We start from the raw sequence: 22,843 nt of genomic DNA, 5'->3' as shown, positions 1-22,843 counted from the left end.
CAGAGTCTGCCCGAATTTGCTTGGCCTCAGCATCGTTCAGCCTGGGAGACGGTGCACTACTGGAAAACTAAGCTCATCTACGCCTTGACCCCCGAGTGACCTCCCAGCTTCGGAGGCCCTCATGTCTCCAGAGGCAGATGTGTGTGGATGCTGCAATGGGATGGAGAAGTGGAGCTCTGAGGATGGTTCACAGGATCCTCAGTTCAGGAAGGAATCAGGCATCGATGGGTCCAGAGTAGAGCACAGATGGAGCTTCAGAATCTGAGGCTTTTAAGACTGGCAGGTATTATTTTGAGAAGAACTCTTCCTTAAAAGACACCATGAAGAGAGGGACTAGGTGAGCTGTGGTGTGATGAGATAGCTTAAGTACGTGTGGCAACAAAGAACCTGTGTATGAAATACGAGAATTTCTGCAAGTCAGTAAAAAAACACAGACAATGGGCCGGGCGCGGTGGCTCACGCCTGTAATCCCAGCACTTTGGGAGGCTGAGGCGGGTGGATCACGAGGTCAAGAGATTGAGACCATCCTGGTCAACATGGTGAAACCCCGTCTCTACTAAAAATACAAAAAAAAATTAGCTGGGCACGGTGGTGCGCACCTGTAATCCCAGCTACTTGGGAGGCTGAGGCAGGAGAATTGCCTGAACCCAGGAGGCAGAGGTTGCGGTGAGCCGAGATCACACCATTGCATTCCAGCCTGGGTAACAAGAGCGAAACTCCGTCTCAAAAAAACAAAACAAAACAAAATAAAAACACAGACAACATACTAGAAAAATGGACAAAAATAATTGGATAGGTACTTCACAGAAGCAGATATCCACATGTCAAATAAACATAGCAAAAGGAGCTTGACATCATAAATCACCATGGAAATGCAAATTTAAACCACAATGAGATACGGTTACACCTTCCGTAAGAATAAGGGAGTGATACTGGCTGAGACTGAGCTGGGTGGGGGGAACCCAGTGACCCTCCCCATGCAATCCTTTACTCAGTATTGGTGAGGATGTGAAGAAATTAGAACTCTTGTGCACTACTAGTGGGAATATAAATTGGTACACTCACTAGAAAATGACTGGGTAGAAACTACCAAAACTAATCACAGGGATCCCTGATGGCTCAGCATTTTCACTCCCGGGTACATGTTGAACAGAAATGTATACATATGGGCATCCAAAAACATGTACAAGAGTGCTCACAGCAGCATCATTTGTAATAGATACAAACTGGAAATTATTCAACGGTCCCTCAACAGAGAAAGAGGTCACACATTCCCATCTCCTCTGTGGACAGAATGGGAGAGTTTAAGGTGAAACACGGAGTCAGGCAAAATACTAGGAAGCATTTTCTTTTTCTTTTTTCTCTTTTGAGGAAGTCTTGCTCTGTTGCCCAGGCTGGAGTGTAATCTTGGCTCACCGCAACCTCTGCCTCCCAGGTTCAAGCGATTTTCCTGCCTCAGCCTCCCAAGTAGCTGGGATTACAGGGGCGCGCCACCATGCATGGCTAAGTAGGCATTTTCTGACGGTCAAGTTCTTCCTGGAAATCTTTGTGAGAACTTCTGCACAGCCTGACAGAATTTGATGTGCTTATTGCTGAGGCCAGGAATGGAGAGAGAGAATTTTCTAAGTTTTCTTGCCCTAGATGCTCTGACTCGGTGGAAGTGGGAAATTAATTTGACACTGCCAGGCATTTTTTTTTTTTTTTTGCTGACTCAGTTGTTTAGGAAAGAGGTAAAAGGACTGAGAAAGTAGAGTAGAAAGTGGATATTTTGTCCAGTCACCTGAAGATGGCAACATTCGTATATTTTCCTCTATCGTTCTCTTTTCGATATATCTCCTGAGTTGCCTCCAGCTTGGCTCAGCTGCAGGTCCTGTGGGGGTGTGGAGGCCCTGCAGAGCAGGGGCCTCCAGCTGGGGCAGGAGAGAGAGAGGGGATGACCGCAAGTGGTCTAGCTTGCAAACGCTTGTGGTTTGCACACAGAGTGGTTGAAGCCCCGGCCCTGGCAACTTCTACTTTCACTGGGTTCCAGCAGCAGGAGAGTGTGAACTGCAGCCCGACTTCTCGCACTTCCTCTGCTGAGTGAGATGCTGCTGTATCACCTTCAGAGGTGTTGGTGACACGGGCTCTCTAGGCTGGGCTGGCTGCACGTCATTCCCTTGGGGATGAAGGTGACCCTAGAAGAACAGCAACAGGGCTGCTGTGCAGGTTAGAAATCTTCCAGGATCCAGGCTGACCTTGAACTGAGAATGGGATGGGTTAGGGGAGATGTGAAAACCCATGATACTAACACTAGTACTCTAAGGGAATTGAGGGGCTAACAGGAGCTGGGAGAAAAATAGAGTGTGGATCCTCATCTAGAAGATGCTCCAGGCCTTGGTGCCCTCATCACTCAGAGTCAGTTGTCAGGGAGGCAGTAGTCAGGGACAATGGCCACTGGGGAATAGGATAAGTTAGTGCAGCTCCTGGAGGCGGGAGGGGAGAGCAGGAGAACCTGGGGTAGCAGACAGCTCTGCATGGTTCATAGGCTCTGAAGCCAAACATCTGAGCTTGGACCCTCACTCTGGATCCGAATGTGGTGAGAGACCTTGGCTAACTTTTGTATCCAGTCTGTGTCTCAGGGTCCTTATCTCTAAAGTGGATAAATAACTATGCCTGCATCACAGTTTGGTTATGAAAGTTGAACACGATTAAAAACGTGCGATGCGCTCAGACAGCAAGGTCCAATAGAACTCTCAGTGATGATGAAAACGTTCTCTGGGCTGTCCAGTTCAGTAGCTGCATAGAGCTGTGAAGCACTTGAAATTGACTCATGAGATGGAGAAACCGAAGTTTTCATTGTTTTTACTTGAGTTGAAATTAAAAAAGTTTAAACAGCTACATGTGACAAGTGTCTGCCTTCTTGGATACTGTAGGCTTATGCCAAAGCCTGGCCAGCAGGAAGTGCTTGGTGAAGGTGTAAGAAGTGGGGGTCAGGAAGCCTTGAACTACCAGAGCCTTCCACCCAACCTTAGTGTTTTTGGTGAGGCCTAGAAAGATGAAGTAATTTGTGCAAAGGCACTTAGCCAGAAAGCTGGCTGGGGTTGGAGTCTCATTCGTAGCTGGAGCTACAGGCCCAAGAAGAAACCTGAGACCATTTCTGAGTTAGGTCTGAAAGGCCGAACATGTTGGAGAAACATATCAAAAGCCTAGAACTTAGGACAGGAGTGGAAATGACGAGGAGTAGGGTGAAGATGGAGCCAGACTAGGCATGAAACCCTGGGTCTGGCGTATGGAGGGCAGAAAATGCTATGGGGCATCTGGTTACCACCCTCATTCCCTCTCTCCATCCATCCTAACCCTTCTCTCTGAAAGCTACTGGAGAGAGCATGGCAATGGAAAAAATTCATCTGCATCGGGTCTGCAGCGACCTCTTGTGGTTACATGAACATCACTTGCCCTAAGGAGGGACTCTATTCATATTGAACTATTATTCTCTAGCCACCCACCCATCCACCCATCCACTCATCCACCCATCCACCCATCCACCCATCCACCCATCCACCCAGCCACCCATCCACCCAGCCACCCAGCCACCCATCCATCCATCCATCCATCCACCCACCCATCCATCCATCCATCCACCCACCCATCCACCCATCCATCCATCCACCCAGCCACCCAGCCACCCATCCATCCATCCATCCACCCACCCATCCATCCATCCATCCACCCACCCATCCACCCATCCATCCATCTACCCACCCATCCACCCATCCACCCATCGATCCATCCATCCACCCATCCACCCATCCAAGCATCCACCCACCCACCCACCCACCCATCCATCCATCCACCCACCCATCCACCCATCCATCCATCTACCCACCAGTCGCCCAGCCACCCAGCCACCCAGCCACCCATCCATCCATCCGGGTATTTTTATTTCTCTTTAGCCCTTGCGGTTTGCCCAGTCTACCCCTGCCTCCATGAGTTCAGGAAGTGACAGGCATATACTTGGGTATAGTTTTTGTGCTTCCTAAAGCATTGCTCCCCTTGTCACCATTATTCTACTTATCACACCATGTTATATTTATTTTAGTGTTTCTCTCTACTTTTAGTATATGACCTCTTCTAAGGCAAGGACTGAATCTAGCTCATCTTTGCATCTCTAGGCCTAGCACCTAAACATAATTGTTAGGAGTTTTGGAGTCAGAAAAATATAGGTTATAGTCCTGGCTATGCTGCTTACTAGGCAAGAACCTGGGGCAGTGACTTAATCTAACTAAGCTTCAGGTTTTAAAATTGTAACATGGCAATAAGGACATCCAATTTCTAGGATTGTAGAGTGAATTACACTTTTGCACACACGGTATCATGTACATTTGCCCCTCCACCTAAAATTGGATTCTTTCGTATCTTCTAAGGAGATTTATACCACCAATGCTATACTACCCTTTTCTCTCCCATGAATTCAGTGCCCCCATCTCAACTGGATTTTTTTCCACTGATGCTTCTGAAAGATGCTAAATCCTTTTAAAAAAGACTCTTCTAACCAAACCAAACTGAGCCAGCAAGCGCACCTTGATTCCACACCCCTCTGGGAGCCCCAGTTCACAGCCACGCTAGCTGAGAAAGTGCTCTGTGGCAGACCTTCCCACTTGGTATTCTGGGACATGTTGGTGTATCTCAAATGGCTATAGGTGTTATAAAATCTCGATTTCCTTAGCCCTCAGAGCACCAGCGTGGGGCCGTACTTCCAGCTGGGAGCAGCCTTGTGCAACTGCCCATTGTCCACTGAAATATAATTTTCTGTATTTCCACAAAGCAAAAAGGTTTGGCAAGCACTGGTGTGTGTTAGTTTACTCCTCACTCGTCTTCAGCCTATTCCAGTTTGGCTTCAGATGTGGTTCTTTCACGTCTCTGGCTTACCCAGTGGACAGGTTTTGTCCTCATTTTGTTTGGGTGCACGCTGCTATCGTTACTGTGGTTATTCCCTCCATGTTAAACCACCGTGAAGCAGCTCTGTCCTGGTTCTCCTACCATGTCTCCCAGAAACACCTTCCATGTTTTTCGGCAGGCTCAGCCTCCCTTCTCTAGTGGCTGTGAAGTTCTTCCTCCCCTGCTCCCGTGCCCTTTTCTCTTTTCACTTCCCCTTTTAGGAAGAGTGTTTCTCTCACTAAGCATGCTCATCTGTGCCATGGTTTAAACTGCGACCGCTAATCCAGTGAATCCCAAATGTCTCTTTCTAGCCCAAGCAATAAGCCTGAGCTTCTGATATAAGCATCTGGCTGCTTACTGGAGAGCTCCATGTGGAGGTCTCAGAGGCTCCTTTTACTGACCCTGTCAAGGCTGAACCAAGCCTCAACCTCCCAACCTGGTCCTTTTCTGTTTCCTACGTTGTTCAACATCTCCACTCACCCTGACTGAGAGTCAGAAACGGCTTGCCATGACTCTGACTTTCCCCAAAGTGCAAGATAAAGCAGCAATAATGTTCCCATTCACATGACCCTTTGAGATAATGGATGCGTGTATTTGTGTGCACACACGTGCTTTATGCTTTCCTTGTTTGTAATCTCCCGACTGCCCACCCTCACTGCCAGTCTGGCTAAATCTCGGTCATGGCTTAGATTTAAAAGTTTGTACAACAACCCTTCCCACAGAAACACTTTCCTGACCACTGTCCCCCCACCAGGCTCAGTTAGGTGCACATACATCCCCTGTCTGAGCAGTCAGCACCTTCCCCTGGTACTGTGATTGCCTCTTGAGTGCACTACCCCAAGAGACTGCAAGCTTTCTGAGGGCAAGGCCCATTTCTGTCTTGCTCTTTGCTGTATCCTCAGTGCCTGGAAGCAGGTGTTCAACACTTTGTGTGGGATGGAGACTGCAATAAGGCAGAGGCCCCCTCCTCCCTGCTCCTGCTCAGGTACAGCGACAGTCAGCGTGATGGCTGCTAACCACCTTCTCTCCTGCCCTCCTTCAGGCCCTCTTACCCTCTCATTCTCTTATTCACGAATAAGTGGATTTTAGGATAAGGTTACTTTCCTAACGGTGGCTGGTTGACTCTGCATTAGCTTAGTATCCAAATAACTGAGTACCTATTACTTTCCTTCGTGGCAGTAGGAGAATGTGAATTTCTTCAGAGGACGTCAATTTAATTTATGATGTTCCCTTGAATCAGAACTCCACACTGCTCTCTATTTCCTTACGTTCGATTTCGTACATACCCACTGCATTCCTCCTCGCATGTGCCATCGTAGGCAGCAGGTTAAGTCTTCAGCGTGGTTCAGATAACACATCCTTGACGGGAAGTCTGTGGTTACCAAAAACAGCTTTAGAAATTAGGGGATGGCTCCGCAGAAAAAACCGAAAATGGCTGGGGGCTCATTCTTGGCTGGAGATTGAGGAAGAAAAGCATATATAATTAAAGTGATAAATTGGATATTTTTGGGGTTCTCTGTTTACCACTGTCAAACATAGTCTATTTCGTGCGTTTATCTAGAATGCATAAAATCGGTCAGGTTTAATTTTCCTCAGTTTGCGTGTTTTCTCCTGCAGTTCCTCGGGTAGATGCAGAACCCAGATGGAAATGTGAAGACTATAAAACCCGTGTCTTTAGCGGAGATGGTGGCAAAGGAATTAGCGCACTGGACTTTGGGAGTTGGATAGTCATGGGTGAGTGAAAGAGGCACCTGGGAATGAGCATGGCGTGTGAGCCAGACGGGCTGGAGTTAGAATCCTGACTTGCTGAGTGAGGCTGCAGTGCTTGGATTCCCTTCTCATTCCTCTTTTCAAAGCACTCCTTCCTGCATTCATTCCCTCTACTCTTTCCCACCATCAATTTCTCTCTCTACTGGATTTTTTTTCATCTGCATATGGACATGCACAATAACATCCAAAGCAAACCAAGCCTCTCCTTTGCCTCGCTCATCTTTTTCAGCTTCCTCCCCATCTTTCTCCTCCCTTCCGTTTGGGCCAAAAGACTTACCCACACCCTTCCTTCTTCTGCAATCTCTACTCACCCCCTAACCATGGGTGATCTGGCCTTAGCCCCCACCACTCCACTGAACTGCTTTTGCTAAAGTCATAACGACGCCTGTGTTGCTGGCTCCAACAGGGGATTCTCCGCCCTCTGCTGACTTGGCCACTCTGCATTTCCACGGTTCAGCACCGCTTCTGAAATGTTTTTCTGTCTTGGAACGCATCATGTCCCCCTCTCCTGATTCTCCTGCCTCGCCAGTCACTTCTTAGTCTGATTGTTGGATCCTCCTCTTTCTCCTGACACTGAACGTAGGGATGCTCAGGGTTTGCTATTTACACTGTCTCAAGGCTGGAAATCATACTCTGGTGACACCCAGATTAGCATCTCCTGATCTGACTCAACCTCTCCCGAGCACTTTGGACCTGAATATGCAATTGCCCTGCTCTACTCCTCCACTTGGGTGGGTCACAATCATCTCGAACTTGACATGTCCAAAATAAAACTCTGTCCCTCTCCTCCTTTCTGGGAACAAGTAAACAAACACACAAACAGCTCTTGTCATGGTCCCTGCTCTTATCCCTGCTAGCTTTCTCATCTTGGTAAACAGCACCACCATTTACCCAAATCCAAACCTCACGGTCATCCTTCATACCTAATCCATTCCCAAGTTCTACTGATTTCTCTTCAAAATATATCTCAAATTCACCTTATTCTCTCCATCTTCTCTGCCACCATTACAATGGAGTTCACCAATGTCCTTTGCCTACATTACTGTAAAGGCCTCTTAAGACAGTCTCACTCTGTTGCCCAGGCTGGAATGCAGCGGCACAATCTGGGCTCACTGTAACCTCCTTCTCCCAGGTTCAAGCTCCTTCCTCAGCCTCCAGAGTAGCTGAGATTACAGGCGCGTGCCACCATGCCCAGCTAATTTTTGTATTTTTTGTAAAGACAGGGTTTTGCCATGTTGGCCAGGCTGGTTTTGAACTCCTGACCTCAAGTGATCCACCTACCTGGGCTTCCCAAGCTGGGATTACATGTGTGAGCCACGTACCTGGCCCACTCTTCTCTTCGTCTCAGAGGCTCTTCCCCTATGCACCACCTCTCTTCCTGCCCTTTCTAAATAAATCAACAAATAATAAAGACAAATAATAAATACATCTTATTAAATATTCAAAAGTGAAAAGCATATGAAAGCATAAGAAATGTTTGGGTACTCACCACCCAATACTTTTTAATTAAAAAATCTTGCCATATTTGCTTCAGGTTTTCTCTCTCTCTTTTTTAAATTTCAGTCTCGGCAGAGACAGGCAAAAATTGCCAATGCCGACTATATTTCAAGTCATCATGGTGGCGTATCGGGAAAAGTTTTCAATTAGCAGTAATCGTGCCTTGGATAAACCTCATTGGCTACGATATTGCCTCTGCACAAAGCTAGATTTTCGTTTTTCTTAATGAAATAAAATAGCGCCGTATCAGCTGAAGTCCCGTATAAACTCCTCCCTAATTCTATTCTTTCTCCCTTCCCAGAAGTAACCCCTGAACCTGACATTCATCCTTCCCAAGTGTTTTCATACTTTCACTGCATATACCTGCACTGATCAGCAATATGTGGTACTGTTCAGAACAGCTGCAATTTTATGTAAATGGTAGTTTACGGTGGAGGACTCTGCAACTCGCCCTTTTCCTCAGCCGCGTTTGTGAGATGGATTCCCACTGACACGTGTGGCTCTCATCATCTCCACAGCGGCATAGTATTTCATTGAATACACATGTCTGATTTTATCTGTTCTAATGAAGGATAATGACGCCATTTTCGATTTTTGGCCATTATAAACAACGCTGCAAAGAACATTTGCACATGTCTCCTTGGGTACATATTTGAGAATTTCTCTAAGGTAAAACCTTAAAAACAGATTTTCTGAGTAATAGAGTATGTGTCTCTTCAACTTTACTAGATAGTGCCAGATTGCTCTTCAAAGTGGCTGAGCAAATTTCCACTCCCACGGCAGTGTGGGTGAAATTATGGAGCTCCACTCTCTCGCTGACTTAGCTGGTGGCGGGGAGGTGGGTATAGCCGGCACCCAGCAGCTTGCTGAGATCTAGGGCAGCAGCAGCAGGAGGGGGACTCTGCTCTTCTCTCTCCCAGTTTCCCTGTACAAGGGTCAGGTGGTTGGAGGTCAGGATCTCAGAGGCACATTTAAAGCAGCCTCCAGCACCTGAGTTACTAGGCGATAAGGTCTTAATCCTCCTCTCCCCTAATTCTTTTCCAAAATTTGAAAGCAACACAAAACAAAAACTTCCCTATCTTGAACTAAAATAAAAAAGGACCCAATGAGCTACAACAAACATCTGTATGCTTAACATCCTAAACACACACGGCGAACACGTTCATGCATACTCTTGCTTCAGATGTTTTCTTTTTAGGAAATAAAGCATTTCACTTAAAATTGAAGTTCTCCTTCCTGGTCTTTTCTCTCTCCCTTCTCAGAGGCAGCTAAGATTCCAAGTTTGGTAGGCGTCCAAATCATTTATTTGTGTAACATATGTATGTACCAACACACAATTTATACTATTGTTTTTAGTCATACACATAGTATTTTGTATCAGCAAGTTTCTTCCCTACCCAACCACCATTGTTTCCAAAACACATCTTTGTTGATACTGGTATCTCTAGTTCAGTGTTTGTCCGTTCTCCTAACAACATATTTTCAGGTTGTTTTCAGCTTTTGCCTATTTAAACAAGGCTGTATATATACTCCATGGAAGCAGACATTTTGTTTTATGTTCACACTCAATTTTTAGACCCTAGAACTGTGCTTGGCATATAGTAGGTGCTCAATAAAACATGCATCACGTTAATGAATACGTTAGGAGCTTCATCCATGTCACCAACTTACTCAAATGCAGTGTTTGTCTGCAAATATATATGAAGTGAAGTGACTGGATTTGGGGGTGAACTAGTCAACTTATCACTCTCCAAGGGTACTGTACTGATTTACTTATCCTCAGCAGTTTAGGAGTTCCTGTTTCCCCTTAGCCTTGCCAACTTTAGTATTTTGAGATTTGGTGTGTGTATGAATATGTGCGTGTGTGTGTGTCCAATCCTAGTGAATATAAAATCATATCTTATTGTTGTTATTCTTATTTTAATTTGTAGTGTCTTAGTTTCTTTCTGATTTGCCTCACCTGTGGTTTCCACTAACTTCTTTGTGGCTTCCAGTTATTAAAAGAGCAGAGGTGGGTTGGGGTGGGTTGAGGGTCCCTCTCAAGAGTGTGGCCTGACTCTTGGATGGGCCTCCATGTCTTCTCAGTCTTCCTTTGTCCCTGGAGGGATTTGAGCATTGGTGCCAGGGCAGATCTGGGAACACAGGATTGCAGAACACGATGTGGAGACCCAGACTTGTCCCCACCGCCCATTCCCACCTTGGGCTCTGCAGTCCCCTGTGAGGGGCAGGAGAGGACTCCCTGGTGCCTGTGCTGGTCTGTGATTGTCTAGGTCTTCAGGTGAAGAGTGTTGACCAAAAGATGCCTGAGTCTGGCATTTGCAGCCGCCATGACTTTTCCAGGACCCGGGGTGTTCCTCGGCGGGGAGCTGTCTCTGTAGTCCCCAGCCCGCCCCTCCTCGGCACATAGCACGCTCTCTGTTAAAGAAAAAACACAGGACCTGGTTTGTGTGGCTCCTTAGTGCTTAACAAATGGATCCCTATTGGGAGAAGAGAAGACAGGTTTGAGGGGAAGTGGACAGACAAAGTGGCAGAGAGGGGGAAAGAGTAGGGATGCAACTGAGGCAAAAAGTTTGAAGGCTCAGGACACCCCCTGACCTGGGGCAAGAGGGAGAAATAACAAGGTGCTGGGTTGAGGTGCAGCACCAGGGTCGCTGCCTCTGTGGACCTGTGAATTGGGTCAACTGAGTTACGGCAACATTCCAAGATTTAAAATGTGACTGCAGTGAATCAGGCAGAGCAGTGGGTGTGCGGGAGGCTGTGCCAGCTGCTGTCTGAAAGACATATATTTCTAGCATGCAGGGATGACACTCACTTGAGATCTTTTCCCACTTGAAAAGCATTAAAAAATCCTAACCCGCAGGCCCGGAGGGTGAGCACTCTGACTTAACAACCCCTTTACTTTCTTTTGCAAAACATCGAAGTCATTAACTTCCAGCAAGCTGGAAAAGCAGGTTCTTACTTAACTCTCATCTTCTGAAAAGCCTTAAAAATCAGCAGCTGTGAGATCCCGTCTCTCTTCGGCAGTGTTAAATCATAATGCACCGTATTGGGGCTAAGTAACAGAGCCATGCTGTCACAGTCTCACTTAAAAAAATTGGACCTAGTGACAAGTCCTCTACTCAGAAAACTGTGGTGACTCCACACTGTTGATCAGATATGATCCAAACCCTTTGGCATGAGTTTCTGCTGCCCCTTCACTATCTTCACCTAACTCTGTGTTTCCTGCTTCCCACTGGATGAGGTTTGTACCTTATCTACGCCAATCGACTCCCCATCTCTTTCTTTCCTTTCACTGATACCCCCTTATCCTGTTCACCCCTCTGTCTAAAGCTCCCTCTGTGGACTCTGCACTCAGCACATAACATTGGTGTTTTTAATAGCATCTGGCATTTGTATATCCCTTTAGGCTATCCAACCTCACCCTTCACGTCTCTTTGAAGGTTCATCTTTTCAAATTTCGCTCCTCTTATCTCTTCAATCACTATAACATTGCTTAAATATTTATGCATTGCATATTGGCTAATTGTATCCAACTTTGCATTTATACTTAGGAGGGTACATAATGCCATGTATGTCTCCACTAGATGATCCATCCATTACAGGTATTATTTTCTTCCCATTTATTCACCTATGTGCAGATAGGTAAGTGACAGCATGTTAGTCAGTCACCACCTGTTTATTGAATATCTATGTGCCAGGCGTTGCCTTAAGTGTTACAGGAATGCACATGGTCCTTAGACTGTAGCAGTGGACAGAGAAACAGTAAATGACTAATTGAATTATTATTGGTGAGCAAAAGGCTTCAAAGTAGGACCAGATACTTTGGGAACACCTGGGGGCCTGTTGGAAACCTTTTCCTGAAAAAGTGATGTTTAAACTAGGACCAGAAGGGGTCAGTAGGAGTTGGGAGCTAGGCAAAGAGCTGGAGAAGGAAGCATCCCATGTGCCCAGACTGTCATGTGGAGAGGACATAATGAGTGTGCAATAATGCAGTAAAAGTAGTGTGCAGTGTGTAATCCCAGCACTTTGGGAGGCTGAGGCAGGTGGATCATGAGGTCAACAGATCGAGACCATCCTGGTCAACATGGTGAAACCCCGTCTCTACTAAAAACAAAAAATTAGCTGGGCACGGTGGCACGTGCCTGTAATCCCAGCTACTCAGGAGGCTGAGGCAGGAGAATTGCCTGAATCCAGGAGGCGGAGGTTGCAGTGAGCAGAGATCGCACCATTGCACTCCAGCCTGGGTAACAAGAGCGAAAATCCGTCTCAAAAAAAAAAAAAAAAAAAAAAGTGTGCAGTGAAAGATCCACTCAGCAGGCCAGGATTGCCCAAACCCTGCACATTCCAAGGGTCCGACTGCCTTTGATTAGCTCCTGAGACCTCTGAACCCCTCGAATATCCTGCATGGTAAGAATGTCTTTGTATACCTGAGACCATGAGCGAGGCCTGATCATTTCTGCTAACAGTGTGATTGATGGTGAGCACCTGTTTATATGCCTAGGCTGCTTTGGGCCAGGCTGTTTCAGTCTGACCTCTGTCATGTGAATGCTGCATGACTGACTGCCCCCCTGCCCCCCAACAAGACAAAACAAAACTAAACTAAAAACAAAATGCTGAACACCAAGGCTCAGGTGAACATCCTTGGCTGGCCGTATTTTGTGTGAGCTGTCATACACTGTTGCTGGAAGTATTAAGCTCTGTCCATGTGACTTCACTGGCAAAGGACAACTGGAAGCTTGCACTAGTTTCTTCTGAACTCCGCCCTACGTACCTTTCTTTTTTGTCGGTTTTAATTGGTTTCCTTTCATTGCAATGAACTATAATCGAGAGTATATCAAGACAGGGTAATATTTCGAGAGGAAAAAAAGGACAACAGCTTTTCTGAGTTCTGGGAGTCCTAGCAAATCATCCCAACTGAGAGTGGTTCTGGGGACCCCCCAGCGCAGGTAGAGAAAAGAGAACAAAGCCTGTGGGAGAGGGGAGTACATGAGGTGAGGGAAAAGGTGAAGAAAATGATTGGATTCCCCAGGTCCTCACAGGTTGTGGTCAAGGACGGCGTGGTTCTGTCTGTGGGCCTGATCCCAATGCGGCTGCTTTAATTCACTTCCCTGGCTCTAGGCTGCACCCAGCCCCAGCTAGAGCTCATGAAGGGCTCCTATGGAAAACATGCACACCAGTGCATTTCACTGGGGTGGGGAAGCCCAAGGACACACAAAATCTACTGAAGAAGGTAAGCAGTGTCACCGGTGGGAGGGTGCATAGATGAATAGTTCCCATGGGGTCACTCTGGGTTTGGAGTAGAGTCACTATTGTCAAATGTGTATTTTTCAAGAAGATACAGTAGTATGTTTACTGTAAACATGAGGACTGGCCAGGTGCGGTGGCTCACGCCTGTAACCCCAGCACTTTGGGAGGCCGAGGCAGGCTGATCACAGGTCAGGAGATAGAGACCATCCTGGCAAACACGGTGAAACCCCATCTCCACTACAAATACAAAAAATTAGCCGGGTGTGGTGGCATGCACCTGTAGTCCCAGCTAGCTATTCAGGAGGCTGAGGCAGAAGAATCATTTGAACCCAGGAGGAAGAGGTTGCAGTGAGCAAGCTGAGATCGCGCCACTGCACTCCAGCCTGGGCGACAGAGTGAGACTCCATTTAAAAAAATAATAATAAATTAAATTTTAAAAAGGGGAGAGTTAAGCTCTGGTGTATGTATGTATTTTTTCTTTCCTAAATTCCTATTTAATGGGCCTGGGAGTCATGACCTTCAAACCATAAATTCTCATCAGATGGGTTTTATTCAACTCTCTATATTGTGACTTACTTTCCAGTGTGACTCTCGCATAACATTATGTGACAAAGAAAAAAGTCAAACTATTTTACCCCAAGAGCACGTTTCTTTGCCATATTTTGAAATGGTGTTGCAAAGCTGCCCTTTGTGGGGGGACATGTGCATCTATAAAGAATATTAGCATAGCTAGATCTTTTTCTTTCAGGCTTTCCCAATCATGAAGAGATTAAGAGTCTAGTACCTTTTAAAGGTTGGAATAGGAAACATTTGTCATCTATTATCTCTAAGAGCAGCCACTATAAGATTTCAAAAAAACCTTAGTCTCCACAATCTTTTATCTTTTTTTTTTTTTTTTGAGATGGAGTCTCACCCTGTCACCCAGTCTGGAGTGCAATAGCGTGATCTCGGCTCACTGCAACCTCTGCCTCCTGGGTTCAAGTGATTCTCCTGCGTAAGCCTCCTGAGTAGCTGGGACTACAGGCACCTGCCACCACGCCCAGCTGATTTTTATATTTTTAGTAGAGACAGGGTTTCACCATATTGGCCAGGCTGGTCTCGAACTCCTGACCTTGTGATCTTCCTGCCTCAGCTTCTCAAAGTGCTGGGATTACAGGCATGAGCTACCACACCTGGCTCACAATCTTTTATCTTAACCTGAAAATTTCCTTTCTGTTCCCAGGTCTTTAGAAAAACTCAATTGTTAATTGAGAAATTGTTAATCAGAAAATGTTTAAATTTACCTCTAGCCTGGAAGCCCCCTCCCCACCTGCTTTGAGTTGTCCTGCCTTTCTGAACCAAACCAATGGATTTCTTAAATGTGTTTGATTGATGATTGATGTCTCGTGCCTCCCTAAAATGTATAAAACCAAGCTGTACCCCGACCACCTTGGGCACATGTTCTCAGGAACTCCTGAGGGCTGTGTCACGGGCCATGGTCACTCATATTTGGCTCAGAATAAATCTCTTAAAATATTTGAGAGTTTGACTCTTTTTGTTGACCAAAGCTAGCAGGGAAATAATCCCAGAACTGTTTGCCATACTGCATGCCACGCATTGAAAACATCATGAATTGGTTATCCACAGTGACCGAGTAAATCAGCGGACAAATAGGGTGAAAGAGTTGTCAAAGAAATTTAAGCAATTTATCGGCAGAAAAAACTGCATTTTCAAGGTTGCAAATAAGTCATCAACTTCAGGCATGGACACGCGCCAAAGTGTTTCTTAAATTTCTGCTTGCCTGGACAAGCATGCTGTCTTCTCAAGAGCATGCCTCGAATCCATAATAGCCAGAGAAAAATTTAAAAGTAATGGGAGAAGTGCTTATGTAATTCATTTCTAAGTCAACAGGGAATTATATTTTTGATGGTGTTGGAGGCTTTAGGCAGAAGCCTGTTAGAGATGACGACTGTGCCGGCAGCCTGCACCCTCCCAAGTCAGAGTTATACCACTGAACACTGAGCAGCGGGGCCGGGGAGGCTGTGGGATCAGGAGCTCCACTGACGGCCCTGTGAGTCCAGATGCCTCCATTCTGGGGAACACAAGATGCTGTTACATATTTTCTAATTACAACAAAGTCTATTCTCTCTGCTCCCAAGAGGGAAGGTGGTTTAGAGTTAGACAGCCTGAAATTTGAATCCTGTTCAGCTTGGTGACTGCGGGCAGATCACTTAAACGCTCTGGGTCAGTTTATCCATCTGTGCACTGGTGATTGTAATGTTTTGTTCATAGGGTTTTTGTTTTTTTTTGTTTTGAGGATGGAGTGAGATAATGTCTGTAAAGCATTTGGCACAGTCCCTGGCCTGCATTACGGGCTCAAACAACAAGAAAACCAGAAAAGGTATTAGGGTGTTCAGTAAATCATCAGATATAAAAAGACATTTTTGAGGGCTTGATACCAAACACACATGCCTTAAGACTGTCATGCCAGGTAAGGATATCTGTACACTTGAGTTAGATAATAATGGATGTGACAGAACCACCCTGATAAATCAGTGTCACTATTTTGCTCTTAAACACTCGGGCCACATTATTTATTTACTTTTTATCATCCAGACCAAAATGTCATCTGGCCACATTTTAAGGAGAAGCACATAATTCAGGTGCTACTGACATCAGTGTCAGATGCGGGGTTGTTCTTTGGCTTCCTAAGAGAATAAAGAGTGGTCACTGGAAGCCGTGTTGATGAGACGGCCCCTGAGGCCAAGACTAATCATGAAGGCAGGCTCCTTTGTGGGCTTGACCCAGGAAAAGTCTTGGCAAATGGGATGTCTGGTCAAAGAAACACGAACTCTGAAGTTACGACTTGAGTTTGTATCCCAGCTCCATCAGCAGTGTGTGGCTTTGGGCATGTTACTTATCTAAATCTCAGTTCCTTCATCTATAAAAAGGGGGAGTGACTTGCAGAGTTGCAAGGATAAAATAATAACTCAATGTATGTAAAACACCTGCTATATGGTAAGCACTTTGTAAATGACGGCAATTATGTAAGTGAGAAAAGTACAGTCATGACAAAATGTAAAATGCATTTATGGTGACTGACATTGTTTTGTGACAAAGCAATCCTGTGAGACCAAATTCTCAGAAAGAATGGCAGGATAGAGACAGCAGAACATTTGATTTGAAACTTGGCAAATGGTGCAGTGCATTCTGGGAAATGGTTTATGGTTAGGATCAGATCTCTGCCCCAGGTAATGTGCTCATCATTGCCCTGGGAAGGCTGGATCTTGGGGACAATGAGGGGCAGGTGGGAAGGTGTGATGAGGAGCATCTCCTCAGTCAGAGGAAGAGCAGTGATGAGCCTCCTGTGGACAGGAGCCCCCCGTGTCATGAATGGGTCAGGATGTAAAGGGGATGACCAAGCATAGATCCAAGGGAGGTGTGTAGCCTATTTCCCCACGTCAGTACTCTCTGCAGCAGGAAGCCTGTGTTGGGATACATGGCTTGTGAGGCAGTCATGGAATCCAGAGCCCAGAGAGCAAAAGGGCCCCAGTCAGGGAGTCCTCCAGGGGAAGTGGAGGTGGGAGAATCAGGATGCAGCGGAATCTTCTCAAAGAAGAGTGTGGCTGTCACTCCTGACCTGCTTCCAGTTGTTTCTGCATCTGGACAGTTTTCTGAAAGAGGAACTCAAGAGGTGACTGCTGCAGAGCCCAAATGACGTTAAGGAATGTTTTCCAGATAGAGAAGCCTCCGTTCAGCAGAGAACTCTGATCACATACCAGAGAATAAACATGAATTAAACGTAAAAAAAAGACATGGGGGTGGGAGTAGATGTTACTGCAGCTGTGCCCATCAGCAGCTCATTGAGAATCAAAGTCTCCTGAATATGGAAAGTTTGTGGTATCTATTACTGTTTGGGGAAAGCAGCCAAGAAAAAGGCTGAGGGACCGGGGATGGCTGCCAGACATTGCTTGAAAAGGTAGGAGGTTTGGTCCTCTCTGTCCTGTTAAGACGTGTGCATCCACAGGAGACCAAGTGTGTTCCCACCTCCACTCTCAGAAGAAATGAAAGCCCATGGCCACATCTAGTGCTTGCTGGTCTGATGCAGATCTCAACTGAGGCCGAGTTTGCTCCCCCAGGGGACCCTTGTCAATGTCTAGAGACATTTTTGGTTGTCACAACTATGGGGAGGAGGGACATGCTACTGGCATGTAGTGAGTAGAGGCCAGACAAGCTGCTAAAGATCCAACAAAGCACAGGACAGTCCCAGCGACAAAGAATCACCCTCTTCCAAAGTCAATAGTTGAGAAACCCGGTTTGAGGTAAATGTTCTTTTTAGATGGTGGTAGCTTGTTCCTTGCACAAATCATCTATTCCAGCGTAGAATGGGAAGGGACATGACTAGTCTGTTACCCCTTATTGGTAGCCATAGACATAAGAGGCCTTGGTGAGAAGACAAAAAAAACTGGGAGTGGGAATGAGCCCAAAGGAAGCCTCAGGCTAACCTCCCAGGTAGATGCAAGGGCAGAGTTTTTCATTTCAAGTCAACTCTTACTTATTTAAAAAGCAGTTTCCTTAAGCACTTAATTATATGTGTATTTCCCTAAGGAACTCTTGAGGCAGAGACTTGCTTAAATTATGGGGATGGAGGCAGTACACAGGGCTTTCATGGGGTTAGATTTTGTTTCCTTTGAGGGAGCTTTGGGAGGAAGGGAAGGGCATATTCCTCTTCCACAGTGCAGAGATGTGGGGAGGATGGGGTGACACAGGAACAAAGAGGTAGAAAAAGCAAGGATTGGTTGTATGGCCTGGCAGGTGAGGATGAGAGTGGAGACATGTACTGGGGGAAGCTTCGTGCCACACAACTCTCTCTCTCTCCATCCTGGTAAGCTCTCAGACTAGGGGGAAGGGGTTCAGCAAGTGGTCCATTCACACCCTTCATGCCCTACTCCCTTCACATGAACACACACACACACACACCCCTTTGGAAGATGTTCTGGTTTGCATCAGAAACAGAACAGGGCCATACTGTTGGGGGAGGGGTGGATGGGGGTGAGCAGGGTAGACAGAACTTTTGGTGACAGGAGGGTAAGGGTTTCAGTGCATCCTCTATTTGCGTTGTTTCTCATTCCTCTGTTGCAGCTGGAATGCCTGGAATGTGTGGGTTTCATCTCTTTGGGAGACATCCTAACCTGAGTAGGCTAGGTGGGGACTAGGCTTGAAGGAACTGATCACTCAGATTTGACAAATAAAGGAAAACCGGGGAGAGGGCATCTTGTGACCTCTCTTAGATTGGCAGGACGTCAGCTGGTATCTCTTTTGTTTAAGGTTGAGTTGTACAGGGATGAACTGGGTGGTTAGGAGTGGAAGGGGGAAAGCAGCAGAAGGGAGGACCAGGTGGCTAGGCCTGTCTCTGGTCTAGGATACAAGAGATGAGAGCTACAGGGGAGCCCTTGAACCCCCCTCCTCTATGTCTCCACTGTGACTGGAATGCATGTCTACAATAGCATCTATTATCTGTGGTGGACTCTATCTGTGCCCATCTTCTCCAGCAGGCTGAGCTCCTGAGAGCAGGAATCATGTCTCATTCCACCGTGTGGTCTCCAGATCTAACAGGAATCATACAGGTACAGACAGGCACTCACACATTTTATGGTGAATTTCTATCTTATTCAGCCTGCGATTGCAGAAGAGAGCACAGGGATTCAGGCAGAACTACAGCAAACAGTCCATTTGGTGGGTGTATGCCATTCTTCTCATCTCTCAAAAGTCAAAAGTGTAGTGGTGCCGACAAAACGGGGCCCACCAGAGGGCAGAATGGGATCCAACAGGGGACAAGTGGAGATAACACCTGAGAAAAGTGGCCAAGATTTAGGGCCCTGGAGCTCTTCATTTAATTGCCAAATCTCTGCTCCTAGTAACTGCCTAGACTGTCTCTGTTCCTGGGTCCTTTGGCCTGAGATTGTGGGGCAGGAGAGTGGGCTAGAGAGCCCAAGTTGGGCTGAGCAGCATCTGAGGTTGGTAAGAGGTGCCCAGCCCCGGAGAGGTGGAGACGGTGATTATCTGTGAGTGTGACATCCAGGCTGTGATATCCAGGTTGTCATCCCCCAGAGAAGGGTGACACGTGTGCAGCAGGTGGGCCTACATGGAGGGGCCTCCTGGCCTGTGAGCATCAGCGACCTGGGAATGCCAAGAGGCGAGGCTACTCTGGACCTGAATCCTTTTCATTGGCGAGCACCGAAGAAAACACATCAAATACTGTCAGGGAACAGACACACAGCATTTCAGCATCTTCAAGGGACTGAAGATATGTGTTGCTGTTCTGGCCCATCTTTCCACTTTCCAGAAGTGGGAAGATGGGCTTCTCTGAGCTTTGGCCACCTCATCCAGGGCCACAGTGAGGCTGAAAGTCGATGTGTGGGAGTGCTTTATAAAGTGCCATGCAACGTGCCCTGGTCCGTACAACTCGTTTATTCAACAAAGCCGTACAAGCCTCCCCTTCAGTCAGGACCTGCCTGCAGGGGTGGACTACTTCAGTGTCGTGAGCCAATGCGAGCTGGAGGGTTTAATTCCTTAGTCCTCTTCCCTTCATCTCTGGCCCCATGGATCACAAGGGTCAGGGGAGTGAGGGCCTGGTAGAAGGGTACTGAGACCCCTTATTTAGTTCGCTGGTAGAACTGGAAGACTGCTTTCTCCTGCTCATAGGTCTCGATGGAGCCGGGTCGCAGTCGGCGGATTTCAGCAATGGCGTCTCCTGCAGCCAAGCCCTGCTCCTTCACCAGGTAACAGGCCAGCATGGTGCCAGTGCGGCCAAAGCCCAGAGCACAGTGCACTCCCACAGCCTATGAAGAGGGGGTGCCATGGGTGCCGCCCGACTCCCCCGCCCCCAACTGTTTCCTGCCCCTCACTTGGTTCTCTCCACAGCTGCTGCTTCTGTGCCAGGCCCAGGGCTCTGCAGCAGTCAGGGAGGACAGTCCCTGCACTGGGTGGCCAGAAGGCCTCTGCAGTGGCTGGTTCAAGAGCTGCCCGCCTCCTCACGGCCCTTCACCTGTGCTGCCCAATACAGAAGCCACTAGTCACGGCTACTGTGGCTACTGTGTACTTGGAATGTGGCTAGTCCGAATTGAAATGTAGTGTGAAAACGCACCAAGGTACGAAGGGGTAGTACAAAAAAGAAGGAAAAATATCTCATTAAGATCACCAAAATTAATTTTATCTGCTTCCCTGCCTTTTAAAAATGCGGCAGCTGCTAAAGTTAACATTAAATGGAGCCACTTAGGTTCCATTATACTCGGGCAGCCTTACCCTGGAAAATAGTAAATGGCTTCCACGTGACTTCAACCCCCACCTCTCTCAGGTGTCCGTCCACACCCTTCTCCTTTTCAACTCACAGTATTAGCTGGTTTCCACCGCCTCTCCTTAAGCCTACTTCGCAGTGCTTTGCCCTCTCTTTCCTTCATTCCATTTAGCGCCCCCCTCCCCGGCACTGGTTTCCCGGTCTCCCGGCCCTACTGCTTGCCCCAATCCCTCCCCAGCTCAGCCAAGTCCCAACAGGCCTGGCCTCCCCAGCTCCGCCCGCGGCCCCTGCTGACCTTCCAGGCCCCTCCCTCCCTGCGCTGCCCCCGCCCGCTGACCTCTCCCCGGGCGTTGGCCTCGTCCACGATCTGCACGAAGCGGTCGATCTGTTCGGGGGCCGGTGGGCAGAAGTCGGGGATGCGCAGGCGGTGCAGGGTGAGGCCGGGGCAGCTGTCGCTGTGAGGGGGCCCGCGCTCCGTCAGGGACACCAGGTGCCGCACGCCCAGGTCCAACAGGAACTGGTAGTGGGCAGGGAGCCGCGGCAGCGCCAGCCCCGCCAGCCGGCCCGGGAGCACCCAGGAGAAGTTGGGGGGCTGCATGCCCATCGCTGGGAGAGGGCACAGGACAGCGGGTCACGGGGGCGGGGCTGGTCCGCCCTGCTCCGCCCACCCGTCCCCTGGCCCGCTCCGGGCCGGGTAACCCACCGCCTACCTGGCCCCGGCGCCTTCCGGACCACGTGGTCTGCGGGGCGCTGTCCCAGGGGACGCTCTGCCCCGCCTCCGGGATTGGCCCAGCGCCTGGGGCGGGGCTGAAACGCGGAACCCAGGCTCCGAGCTACCAAGGGAAGCGCCGCGATCCCGCCCCTCCCGAGAAGGATACGCGGTGATTGGCTGGATCATCATAATGGGCAGGGTTACCTCCGCGGGGTTTAGCCTTCTCAGCTAAGAAGGAAGACCAGGAGCGAGTGAGGGATTGATTGCTGCGATGGAACAACCCGGGGTCGGGCTCTGCTGCTCCCTGGCGGCGTGTTGCAGTCATTGCGTCGCTGGCGCCTTGCCCTGCCTCCCCGCGGGCCGGCCTAGTTCTACCTTCTTCACGCTGGATGCCCTAGGGTTTAGGAGGTGACAAATCGGCTTTCCCCCAGGGCGAGGAGTCTTTTCTCTGATGACTGACTGGTCGTTATCAGCGACTTTTTGAACTGTTACAGTAAGAGGGAATTACTGCTGCACAGGAGGCTCTTCTCATTTTTCCATTGCTGAAACTATTAAAAAGTTACACAGGGTAATAATTATAGCAATAATAATAACCAGCACCAACAGTCAACTCCCACTTCTGTCATTCAGTTGCTCCTCAGAACTTACTGGGCATTTATTACGTGCCAGATAGTATTCTAGGCACTTAACCCATATTGACTTATTTAATTGCCAGAATAATCTTATAAGGTAGGTGATCTAATGAATCCCATTTTATGGATTAAAAAACAGAGGCACTGGAGAGGTTTATAAACTTGACTAAAGGATGATGACTGACGCCTCAAGAAGCTTTAACAACACCGCCATTTCCTAAACTTAAACGGAACATTATTTTCTCTTCACATAACCCCCACGTGTCCCCAGATATTATCTGGATTAAATACTTGTGGGTTTTCTTTTTTTTTTTTTTTGAGAAGGAGTTTCGCACTTGTTACCCAGGCTGGAGTGCAATGGCGCGATCTCGGCTCACCGCAACCTCCGCCTCCTGGGGTCAGGCAATTCTCCTGCCTCAGCCTCCTGAGTAGCTGGGATTACAAGCACGCGCCACCATGCCCAGCTAATTTTTTGTATTTTTAGTAGAGATGGGGTTTCACCATGTTGACCGGGATGGTCTCGATCTGTTAACCTCGTGATCCACCCGCGTCGGCCTCCCAAAGTGCTTGAGCCACCGCGCCCAGCCGGGTTTTCTTAATTTTTAATAATATTTCATGTTTCTTCATTTTTCAAGGTTTCCTGGGTCACTGTCCCTGGGCAGGCTAGAGTTGATCAGTGTTGTCCTTACAAGGTGGGGGCCACTAGATCTGAACACTGTCTCTGCTGTCATCTGACCAGTCCATGTCCTCATTTGAATAATGTGCTTCTAGCGACGCAGACTAACTGTAATT

General features: G+C 47.7%; 1 protein-coding gene and 1 non-coding gene across 19 annotated transcripts; both read right to left on the bottom strand.

Moving 5' to 3' along the window:
• Nucleotides 1-1,545: 1,545 nt before the first annotated feature.
• On the bottom strand, nucleotides 1,546-21,715 carry DUSP23 (dual specificity phosphatase 23). 18 transcript variants are annotated; one of them, XR_013529444.1, is made up of 7 exons: nucleotides 21,418-21,715; nucleotides 21,045-21,162; nucleotides 10,382-10,599; nucleotides 10,145-10,282; nucleotides 7,969-8,074; nucleotides 6,204-6,370; nucleotides 1,546-2,174 (listed from the first exon to the last, which is right to left on the bottom strand). XR_013529444.1 is itself a non-coding variant. In XM_078356057.1 (3 exons), exons 1-3 carry the CDS (start codon nucleotides 21,606-21,608, stop codon nucleotides 10,459-10,461), a joined length of 450 nt encoding a protein of 149 aa, XP_078212183.1. In that variant the 5' UTR covers nucleotides 21,609-21,715; the 3' UTR covers nucleotides 9,466-10,458. The 18 variants fall into 18 exon arrangements, 4 of the variants coding, with proteins under 4 accessions (XP_078212183.1, XP_035135034.2, XP_078212182.1 ...); XR_013529445.1 differs by having other exon boundaries at nucleotides 1,546-2,240; nucleotides 6,204-6,289; nucleotides 8,010-8,074; XR_013529439.1 differs by having other exon boundaries at nucleotides 10,145-10,599.
• LOC118149393 (U4 spliceosomal RNA) lies at nucleotides 8,251-8,391 on the bottom strand. Its single transcript, XR_004736764.1, has one exon. It is a non-coding gene; the product is annotated as a U4 spliceosomal RNA (small nuclear RNA).
• Nucleotides 21,716-22,843: the final 1,128 nt, after the last annotated feature.

This window comes from Callithrix jacchus, chromosome 18, assembly GCF_049354715.1.
Source record: "Callithrix jacchus isolate 240 chromosome 18, calJac240_pri, whole genome shotgun sequence".
NCBI classification, from domain to species: Eukaryota; Metazoa; Chordata; class Mammalia; order Primates; family Cebidae; genus Callithrix; species Callithrix jacchus.
The sequence above is the reverse complement of the archived record's forward strand: the minus strand, read 5'-3'. Positions and strand labels throughout refer to the sequence as shown.